Source organism: Chrysochloris asiatica, unplaced genomic scaffold (assembly GCF_000296735.1).
Source record: "Chrysochloris asiatica unplaced genomic scaffold, ChrAsi1.0 scaffold00140, whole genome shotgun sequence".
NCBI lineage: Eukaryota > Metazoa > Chordata > Mammalia > Afrosoricida > Chrysochloridae > Chrysochloris > Chrysochloris asiatica.
This window is the reverse complement of record NW_006408658.1, coordinates 5822706-5834561: the sequence shown is the minus strand read 5'-3', so window position 1 is coordinate 5834561 and position 11856 is coordinate 5822706. Positions and strand designations below refer to the sequence as shown.

The following is an 11856-nucleotide window of genomic DNA, read 5'->3' as shown; positions in this document are numbered from 1 at the left end:
GGAGCAGAAAGCCTCATCTTTCTCCCACGGAGCAGCTGGTAGTTTCGAACTGCTGACCTTGTGGTTCACAGCCCAATTCATAACCACTATGCTACCAGAGCTCCTTTCTGACTATGGTTAGCAGTTTGTTATTATTGTTATTGAGTGCCGTCAAGTTGGGTCCGACCTGTAGCGACCCTGTATAGATTTCTGAGGAGCAGCTGGTTAGCAGTCTAGAGACCCTAAAAAGCATGCCCCCTTAAATGACTTGCTCTCGAAACATAGACTCTCATTTGTCAGTCACCTTCTAGGAATGCCAATGACCACCTCATATATGATTAGAAATGTTGATAAAACAGCAGTTTTGTTTCTATTCTCAAAGTTATAAAACTTTTGAAAACAACATATGAGTCACCTGGTCTCGAATCTGTTTGGTCTTGATTCCATATATGATGGGATTTAGCATTGGTGGAGCCAGAAAACAGACATTGGCTAGCAGGACATGAATATGGGGTAAGTTGTGGCTTCCAAACCTTTCAGTGAGGACGGAGAAGATACCTGGCCCGTAAAAGAGGATGATGACACAGACATGGGAGCCACATGTGTTGAGAGCTTTGTGGAGAGCATCTTTGGAAGGGATGTGGAAGACAGCACGAAGAATAAGCATATATGAAATAAAAATTAACATAATATCTAAGACCACTGTTGACATTAGGACGAAAAAACCATACCAGATGTTCACATGGATGTCATCGCAGGAATATCTTGCCAAGCCAATGTGCTCACAACCAGTGTGTGGAAGAATGTTATTTCTGCAAAAAGTCAGTCTCTTCAAAAGAAATATTACAGGGAAAATTGTGCCATAACTTCTTAGAAAGATAGTAACACCAATTTTCCCAATCAGGCTGTTTGTTAGTATAGTCGTGTATCTCAGTGGGTAGCATATGGCAATGTAGCGATCAAATGCCATCACTAGCAAGATCCCTGACTCAGAAATGAAGGTGGAATGGATGAAGAAGAGTTGAGTGATGCAGCGACCCAGGGATATCTCCCCAGCACCAAACCAAAAGATGGACAATGTCTGAGGTACTGTACAGGTAGCAAGGACAATATCTGTTCCAGACAGCATACAGAGGAAAAGGTACATAGGTCCATGGAGGCTGTGCCTGGTCAGGATGATGAAGATAAGTAAGCTGTTCCCAAACAGGGCGATGACATAAGAAATGAAGAAGGGGATGGAAATCCACATGTGCTGGTCCTCTAGGCCAGGGATGCCCAGCAAGTAAAAGACTTTGTGGCTAACCCAAGTGTGGTTCAAGGTGGCCATACCTGGAGCAGATGACATGGGACCTCACTTCCTATTTACAGAAATAGAGGCAATTTCAGATTACATTAAAGCATTTTTTATTTTTATTATACCAATTGTAGCTTTTAACACCTACTCAATTCTCTTTCATAGTCAAGGTGCTAGGGAGTATGTAAGATGAAAATATGAATGTAATATCTGTTCTTTCAATGAGGTTAAAAGTCTTAAAGCAAGATGGGCATTTGCACAATTTACTTAAATACTATATTTTAATAAACATATCAATGGTATTCCTGGATCTCCCCCAAGAATATGAATCCACCCCAAAAAACAAAACAACAAAATAACAAGTATAATAGATACCCAATGAAATTTTGTAATTCAGTTTGTTTGGCTATAGGATGCCTTTGGATCAATGGAATTTGGTGGGAAATTTAGAGAAACATTTTCTGCATTGCTCTGATAGTAGTAGGAAAGCAGATTCGAAGGGAGAAAGAATCTGGAAGGAATGTATTACTATTATGTTTTTACAATAAAACAAAACTAACAAGGCAACTTTAAAAAGTACCTATTTTATGTCAGGCACTGTTTAAAATAATTATGGCACCTCATTAATTACCTGTATCAACTAAGAACTGTAGGTATCAATTTTTCTGAATAGGAAGTTGAGGTTCCAAAAACTTAGCACAATTACTATCAAATAGAGCTTGGATTTGAAGCTTTTCTCATAGGTGATTTTTGGGTTTGTAAAATACGCCCAGCAACAAGAGACTTAACTAAACAGAATAAACTTAACAAGGCCTTGTGAATAAGCATAAGAGGTAGGGTAGAGGAAGAGCTGAGCAGGTAGCTATTCTCGCTCCCTTTTTACACTGGAGTGCTGCGCAGATTCAATACCACAAAGGTTTTGGAATTATTCATAGTTGAAATTCTCTTTTTGTGTCTCTTCAGCCACAAGCTGTAAATTCTGGTAAAACCATAAAAGAATTGTTCACGCCTGCATCCTAAAAGCTGAGAAGTAAAGAAAAGACTCTGCCTTCCATAGTGCTAAAGAAGAAAAGTGTCACCAGTGTCAATAATGTTAAAGGACAAGTGGACCTAAAGCAAATATTTTGTTAAGAAAATTAAGTCCTACTTGCTCAGGTTCTAGATAATTTAGCAGAAAGCCTGGTACCTAAGTAATTGTTGTTGTTAAGTGCTATCGAGTTGATTCTGACCCATAATGACCCTGTGTAGGGTTTCTAAGGAGCAGCTAGTGAGCTTGAACCATCGACGTTGCAGCTCAAACAACTTTGCACTCTTGACGCATTAGTCCACAGTGATACACCAGGACTCCACCTAAGTAATTAAAGGGTTCATATTCCGCTAGAAATTCTGTAGACCAAACTCTAGCCCAGTGTTTCTCAGATGGGGGAAAATTTAACCTTTGAGGGTCATCTAGAGACATTTGGTTGTCACAGCCTGGAAGTGGTTGCTACTGTTATCCAGTGGGTAGAGGTCAAGGATAGTACTGGACATCCTACAACGCCCAGGACAGTCACCTTATTAACACTGTCCAAAATGCCATTAGTGCTGAAGTTGAGAATTTCTCCTCTAGGCTCTTCTCTCTCCCAAATTCCCTCTCCCTAATCTTCCTTGCAAGTAGTGACTTTGTGGTTCACAGTGCAGTGCTTATCCTACAAAGCCACCATGCTCCCCTTTAGGCATCTATAGTGTCTCTCTGGTGTGGTGCTGTAGAATCAGCCCTGGACTGCAATCCACAAGGTAAACATTTCAAATCCACCAGTTGCTCCTCAGAAATCCTGTTCAGGTTCGCTATGAGTCAGAACTGACTTGATGGCACTTTACAAGTATCCCTGTAAGGAGTACTGGTGGTACTGTAGGATACACCTTGAACTGCTAACCACAAGGGTGACAGTTCAAACTCACCAGCTGCTCTGCAGGAGGCTTTCTGCTCCTATAAAGATTTACAGCTTCAGAAACCTATATAAGATTGCACTGAGTTGGAACCAACTCGATGGCTATTAGTTGAGTATCTTTCAAAGTAATGCATGAAACTACAATAAAGACATGCTAGGAAACCAGGAAAGGCTTGAGCTAGGATTTTTTTTTTTTAGGTTGAGGACTTGTTGCTTATGTCTTATGATTAATATTGACTGTCTTTAATTCAGTCTATGGCCACCAAACATTGTAACATGGTATGCCTTGAGAAAAGCCATTCACCTTTAAAACGTAGAAGAAATTAAAACAGATCTGAAAATGACATAGAGGGCTGATGTACTTATGGATGCCTAACTCTATAAACCACATTCTGGATGAAAAAAACAAAAACAAATAGCAAAATAAGGATGAAGTAAAATAATTTTAAGTAAAAGAAAAGCTGGGAGAGGACTAGCTTGTAGATGAAAGTGGGTGCTGATTGTTTTAGGGTAACAAAAGTAATATTCTTTGGGAGGCAGAGAGGAGAGGCTAGGAAGGTTGTAGAATAGGGGTTGACCAATAGAAGTTACCCCAGTAGTATCATTGTTTGTCTAATTCAAGGCAATACTAGAAAACTAACAAATAAAACCAAAACCAAAACTTCTCAGCGTCTCATGAATGTTTTCCTTATGAAAAATGATGAGATAAAGTTACCTTTGACATTTTAAAGAAGTCACCTCCATCTATCTGCTTTGTGCTGCTGAGGGAACTGGTTGTATTTAGGGCATGCTAACCACCTGCCCAATATGTTAGGTATGCATCTGTGAGACACATCTCCCAAGGTCATTCCTTTCCTCTGCTTTAATCAGGAGTCTTAAGTATTAACATTCCTAATTTATTTATTGTAAAAATCAATGAGTTTTGAAACTTGTTTTTCATCTTTGCACATGCAGAGCCTAGCAAATACAAATATTAGATGGAAGCAAAGAAGCAGCAGCATATTAGAGTAGTCAGGACCGGGGACTAAGCTAAATGTTCTCTAAGGGGCTCAGAGCTCCTTGGCACAGTTGGAATCCTTCATCATACTCTCCTGCCTAACACTACTTTCCACTCCACTAGAACCACCCATGCAGTCCTGATGTGGTGGTGTAGGATAAGCATTGGACTGGTAATTGCAAGTTTGTTGTTTGTTAAATGTTGTGGACTTCATTCCTACTCATAGCGACCATATATAGGGTTTCCGAGGAGCACCTGGTGAGCTTGAACCACCGACCTTGTAGTTCAAACTGACTTTGCAGTCCAATGCATTAGCTTCCTGTGCTACACCAGGACTCCACCAATTGCATAGCGCTGCTATGAATCAGAACCAATGACATGACACATGACAACAACAACAGGACCACACTTATTTGTCACTCTGGTCTCTCCTATTCTGCCTACATAACTCCAGACAAAGGTCCTTAAATGAACCTCTAGTTTGCATGGACTGCTTTTCTTCTTTCTCCCCTGAAAGTTTATCCCACATGAATAAACAACTCACTCTACTGCTTCAAATGTCTTCAAGATCTAGAATGTGATGAGTCATAGGAGGAGTCCTTCATGCTGGGTGCCAGGGAGCAGAGATTTTTATTCATTTGCCCGCATTTCTCCAGGGTAAATTATTACCCCAGTGAGTACACACTTAGAATTTTTTTTTTTTCAACAACACCTCCTCCATCTCATATACATGGATTAGGTCATTATGGTTCTTCAAGCAATCTACACCAACCTCTACTCCACAACTTATTCCCTAGGTTAGGAATGTACATGTTTTATTTTATTAAATAAGGTTCTAGTGAAACTACATAAAACATTCCTATGTGAATGGGAATTAGAAATTGATATCCAATTTTCAATTAGCACCAGTAAATTGACTATTCACTATACAGATTATCTTTGAACACACATTGTTGTTGTGTTATGAGTCGGTACCCACTCATAGCAACCCTATGCACAACATAATGAAATACTGCCTGATCCTGGGCCAACCTCACAATTGTTGCTACACTTGAGCCCATTGTTGCTGTCACTGTGCCAGTCCATCTCGTTGGGGGTCTTCCTCTTTTTCTCTGACCCTCCACCTTACCAAACATGATATCCTTCTCCAGTGACTGTTCCCTCCTGACAATATGTCCTAAGTATGAGAGATGAAGTTTGGCCATCTTGGCCTCTAAGGAGCACTCTGGCTGCACTTCTTCCAATACAGATCTGTTGGTTCTTTTGGCAGCCCATGGCACTTTCAGTAGTCTCCTCCAACACTGTAACTCAAATGTATCAATTCTTCTACGGTCTTCCTTATTCACTGTCCAGCTTTCACATGCATATGAGGTTGTTGAAAATACCATGGCTTGGGTCAGGCACACCTTAGTTCTCAAGCTGACGTCTTTGCTCTTTAACACTTTGTTTTTGTAATTTAGATAATATTTAAGAGTAAATTTGTTCCTTATTTCTCATACAATTTTATGTTCTGAAATCTGGAATTATAAGTTTTGATTACGTATGGGGGACAATTTTCATATCCTCATATATGTATTTATAATGTTTACATGACTCATGTTTATTATGAAGTACTATACCCCACCATCCTTTCCTGTAATAGCCAGTAAATGTACAATTAATGCTTAATTATGCTGGTAACATCTCCCTCCTTTTAAATAATCTTTATCTTTTCTATTTATTAAATTATCCAAATACATCATGTGCACATATTTGAAAAGGTTTGTGACTGCACATGATAATAAAGTGATAGATTTTGACTTAAAGTGGTAGATTTAATTTATTCATAACAACTCTATGTCCACTTAATTAGTAGAGATACTTGATAATATACAATTTTTCAGACTTCCTATAAGATGACGGACTAGGCCGATGCACAACACAAACCCTCTGCAACGAAGGTATGAGAGACCAAATGAGACCTAAAGGTTAGAGAAATGGACTGAGTGGTTACTGGGAGGAGAGGCTGAGCAGGGACACCAAGAGAGGGAGTCATACTGGTGAACCGACAGCCCTAGGCCTTGTGAGCAGCTTTGGCAACAGAAGGTGTCCTGGCAGAGCAGATTCACACATACTGCAGGAAAGGTGCAAACTCCTTTTTTCATCTGACCAGAGATATGGCCAGCTCCCACCATTGACCAAACCCAACACAGACCCTCCTCTCTGGGGGTTTGGAGTCATATGCTTGGGAGCCACACTTGTGTGAGGTGGGGGCTGGGTGCAGCTGCTTTGGTGCACCATTTTGGTGCCTGGGTTTAGGCAGGGCTCGGCTTAGGACTCACTGAACCCGCAGAGACACCCAACCAGCATTTAGCCAGTCACCCTGCTCCTAGATGCCCAGTTGTTGTTAGGTGCTGTCCTATCGATTCTTACTCAGAGTGACCTTATGCACAACAGAACGAAACCCTGCCCAGTCCTGCACCATCCTCACAATCGTTGTTAAGTTTGAGCCCATTGCTGCTGCCATTGTGCCAGTCCACATTGTTGGGGCTCTTCCTCTTTTTCACTCACCCTCCACTTTACCTAGTGTGATGTCCTTCTCTATGGACTGTTCTCTCCTGACAATATGTCCGAAGTATGAGAGATAAAGTCATGCCAGCCTGGATTCCAAAGGAACATTCTGATAGTGTTTCTTCAAACACACATGTGTTTGTTTTCCTATCCATCCATGGCACTTTTAATATTCTTCTCCAACACAATAACTCAAATGCATCAATTCTTCTAAGGTCTTCCTTATTCACTGTTCAACTTCCACATATGGTGGTGGTAGTGATGTTCCGTGCGGTCGGTTCTGACTCATAGCGACTCTGCAACAAGGGACTAATCTCTAAAGTTTACAGGAAGCTACAATCCTACACTAAAAACCCAATTAAAAAGTGGTTACAGAACATGAGCAGACACTGCCAAGGAACACAATCAGGCAGCCAATAAACATGAAGAAATGTTCATGATCATTAACCATTGTTGTTGTTATTGTTAAGTGCCTTCAATCAGTTCCAACCCATATTGACAGTGTAGGGTTTCTGAAGAGCAGCTGGTGAGCTTGAACCGCCGACCTTGAGATTCAAACAGACTTTGCAGTCCAGCGCATTAACCCAGAGCACTATACCAGGACTCCATTAGCCATTGTTGTTGTTGTCAGATGCCATTGAGTCGGAACCGACTCATAGCAATGTCATGCACAGCATAACAAAACAATGTCCAATCCTGGGCCAACCTCACTACCACTGCCACACTTGAGTCAATCAATGCTGCCATCTGGCTAATCCTTCTCGTTGGGGGGTCTTCCTCTTTTTCTCTGACCCTCCATCTTACCAAGCATGACATCCTTCTCCAGTGACTGTTCCCTCCTGACTTATGTCCAAAGTATGAGAGACAAAGTTTAGCCATCTTGGCCTCTAAGGTGCACTCTGGCTGCACTTCTTCCAAAACAGATCTATTGGTTCTTTTGGCAGCCCATGGCACTTTTAATTCAAGGCATCAATTCTTCTACGGTCTTCCTTATTCACTTGTCCAGCTTTCACATGCATATGAGGATATTGAAAATACCATAGCTTGGGTCAGGTGCACCTTAGTCCTCAAGCTGACATCTTTGCTCTTCAAAACTTTAAAAAGTTCTTGTGCAGCAGATTTGCCTAATGCAGTACGTCATTTGATTTCTTGACTGCTGCTTGCGTGAGTGTTGTTAGTTGATCCAAGAAGAATGAAGTTCTTGGTAACTTCAGTCTTTTCTCCATTGATAAGAATGTTGTCTGTTGGCCCAGTGGTAAGGATTTTTGTTTTCTTTACATTAAGATGCACTCCATACCGAAGGCTGTGGTCTTTGATCTTCATCAGTAAATACTTTAATTCTTCTTCAGCTTCAGCAAGTAAGGTTGTATCATCTGCATATCACAGGTTGTTAATGAGTCTTCCTTCAATCCTGATGCCATGTTTTTCTTCATATAACCCAGCTTCTTGGATTATTTACTCAGCATATAGATTGAATAAGTATTGTAAAAGAATACAACCCTGTCACACACCTTTCTTAATTTTAAACCATTCAGGGTTGCCATGTTCTGTTCGAACAACTGCCTCTTGGTCCATGTACAGATTCTTCACGAGCACAAGCAAGTGTTCCAGAATCCTAATACTTTGCAATGTTGTTCATAGCTTGTCATGATCCACACAGTTGAAAGCCTTTGCATAGTTAATAAAACATAGGTAAACATCTTTCTGGTATTCTCTGCTTTCAGCCAAGATCCATTGGCCGTCAGCAATTATATCCCTCAATCCACGGCCTCTTCTGACTCTGGCTTGAACTTCTGGAAGTTCTTTGTCAATGTATGCTTGCAGCCATTTCTGTATTCCTTTTAGTAAAACTTTACTCGTATGAGATATCAAAGAGATTTTCTGATGATTCCTGCGTTCTGTTGGTTCACCTCTCTTTGGAATGGGCACAAATACGGGTTTGGTTTGGTTAATAGGTAATGATTCTAAGCATTTCTTCTTGTGCTTGTTACACAGCTGAATGTTTTTCTTTAGTGAAATGGCTCATCATGTCCTCTGCTCATTTTTAAACTGGGTTATATATTTTTTTATTGTTGAGATGTTGAAGCTTTCTATACATTTTAAAGATTATTTTCTTGTCTGGTATGTTAATGTATACATTTCCCCCCAGTTTGTTGGTTCTTTTTAAATCAACCAACATGACCTCATAGATTTTTACAGAGCATTCAACCAAAAAATAATACAATATAATTTCTTTTCCAGTGCACATAGAACATTCTGAAGAATGTTCTGCCACACAGCAAATCTCCATAAATTTAAAAACATCACAGTGCTACAAAACATCTTCTCAGATCACAATGCTATAACATTAGAAATCAACAATAGGAGGATCAAGGAAAAAAAATCATACACTTGCAAACTGAACAACACTCTGCTTAAAAGCGACTGGGTAGTAGAAGAAATAAATGAAATAAAAAAAATCCTAGAGTCAAATGAGAATGAAGAAACAACATACCAAAACCTTTAAGACACAGCAAAAGGAGTGTTGAAAGGACAATTTACTGCAATAAACGCATACATACAAAAAGGAGAAAGAACCATGATTAACACATTAACACAACATATCCAACAATTAGAAAAAGAGCAGCAAAGTAAAGCTGCAGTCACCAGAAGAAAAGAAAAAAACTCAAGATTAGAGATGAAATAAATAAGATAGAAAAAAATATATATATAGAAAAAAAAAAAAAAGACAAGCTGGCTCTCTGAAAAGATTAATAAAATTGTTAAACCATTGGCAAATCTAACAAAACAAAACAAGAAGACATTAATAACACTTATAATAAACCACATGAGTGATGTTTCAGCAGAACCAATGGAAATAAAAAGGATAATAGCAGAGTACTATGAAGAGTTGTACTCCAACAGATTTGAAAATTTAGAGGAAATGGATACATATTTAGAAAAACACAACATATCTAAACTTACACAGAGTGAAGTATTCTGCTTGAGCAGACCTATAACAAAGGAATAAATTGATCAGGTCATCAAAAAACTCCCAACCAAAAGAAGTCCAGGCCCAGATTGCTTTACTAGTGAATTTTACCAAACTTTCAGAGAAGAGCTGACACCAATTCTACTCAAGCTATTCTAGAATCCAGAAAATAATGGAAAACTTCCTAATACATTTTATGAAGCAAACATAGTCCTCATATCCAAACAAGGGAAGGATATCACTAAATAAAAAAATTATAGACAAATATCCCTCATGAGCATAGATGCAAAAATTCTGATTGAAATCCTAGCCAATATAATTGAACAACGTATCAAAAAAATACATCATGACCAAATGGGATTTGTACCAGGGATGCAAGTATGGTTCAATATTAGTAAAATAATCAACATAATTCACCATATAAATTAATAAAAGGAGATAAACTACATGATTATATCAGCTTTTACAGAAAAGATATTTGACAAAATCTAACACACATTCCAGACAAAAATACTCAGCAATGTAGGAATTGAAGGGAAATTTCTCCACTTAATTAATCTAAACCAACCAGTCAGAACACGTGTCTGCTCATGTATTTCCATTGAGTCTTAGTCTTGGAAGGAGGTTTTCTCCGAGGGGACCCGACTGCTTGCCTTGATGTCTCCTAGGCAAGCAACTTGCTTGTTCTTATAGTAGTCAGTCAGACTGCCATTATTGTTTTGCATTTTTCCTGTTGGTCTTTCTTTCAAGAAGCATCATCTGTTCTTCTAGCCATTCCAGGCTAGTCTACTTGTCCTTTGTAGTGGAAATTTCCCACCTCAGAAGATTCTGGATGGAGTTCAGGAACCTGCCTATGGTCTTATGTAATGCAGAGGCTCTGCAGGAAGCCTCCTTCACTGGGCACATTGTAGCCCCATTTTAGGTATTTCCAATCAGTTATATACAGAAGGCAGACTTACAAGCTTTCTAGGGTGATATTTCTGGCTATTCTTTTCTCTCCCCCTCAAGTATCTATTTTATAATGGTATGCCAGGGAAACCAAGATTCAAAAGACAGCCAAGCATCTTAACATTATTTTCTCCCTTTTGCCCATTCCAACTGTGTCTCAATCCCTGTATCCCAGAGATGATTTATTCTTTTTGTGGTGTTTTTTATGCTTTGAATGACTGTTATTGTCCAGTTCTTCTTATAAATCTTAGTATATCCATTATGTAATATCTATACTTTTAACATTTTAGAAGTAATTCCCATCTGTTTATATTAATATTTCTCCAATGTAAAAACATAACATGACAAAAAGCAATTTAGAAATAACCCTTGAATATACATTCATCTATATCAGAGTTGGGGAACATCTACCCACAGGCCATGTAATGCCCTTGAAATCATTTGGCCTGGTATTGCCAAGGCAACCTCAGGCGGTACTTGAAATTCTATAAATCTTGGATATTTATATTAAGTGAATCATAATAGCAACATAAATATTGAGGGACAAGCCATGATCGTCCATTACGGGATAGACTTGACGCATGAGAGTACATGACAAGACAGACATATATACTTCTAATCTGCTGCCTGTGGTCCATTGCATTGACTAAGAGGACAGTCAGTGTCAGACAGGCTGGAAGCGTACATGCTAAGAAAGCTTTAACACATGGTGGCAAAACTACAGTGATCTGGTGATGATGAGATGAGATTGGATGAGATGATTCCTTGCAACATTGATTAACTTGCCTCAGATGATTGACAACAATATTGTCAAATTGTTTGTTGACCTAGATGATAATTCCAATACAATCTTTATCTGCATGTCCATGATCAACAATATTTGTAAGAACTGAATCTTAGATGAAGATTAAGGTAATTTTGGACTATAGAAAAAACCCTCAAGAGTCAACGTTACTGACATTGAATATGTTCCAAATCCAAGATGCAGGATTAGAACAGTGATCAAAGCAAAATAATCTTGTCACTGGTGACAAAAACACTGGATAGGGATTAAAATTTAAATTTGTGTGACAACCTACAAATGGTGACTACAAAGAAAAAAAAAGTTGATGCAGAGTATCTATCTTTCCAAGACAAGTGATTATTTTTTTGTTGAAGTCAAAGTCAAACCTATGTGCCTAGTTTG

At 39.0% G+C, this 11856-nt stretch overlaps 1 protein-coding gene across 1 annotated transcript; it reads right to left on the bottom strand.

The window, feature by feature from the left end:
• Positions 1-361: 361 nt before the first annotated feature.
• Positions 362-1306, bottom strand: LOC102831526 (olfactory receptor 52B4-like). Its single transcript, XM_006870378.1, has one exon. The coding sequence runs from the start codon at positions 1304-1306 to the stop codon at positions 362-364; it is 945 nt and encodes a 314-aa protein (XP_006870440.1).
• Positions 1307-11856: the final 10550 nt, after the last annotated feature.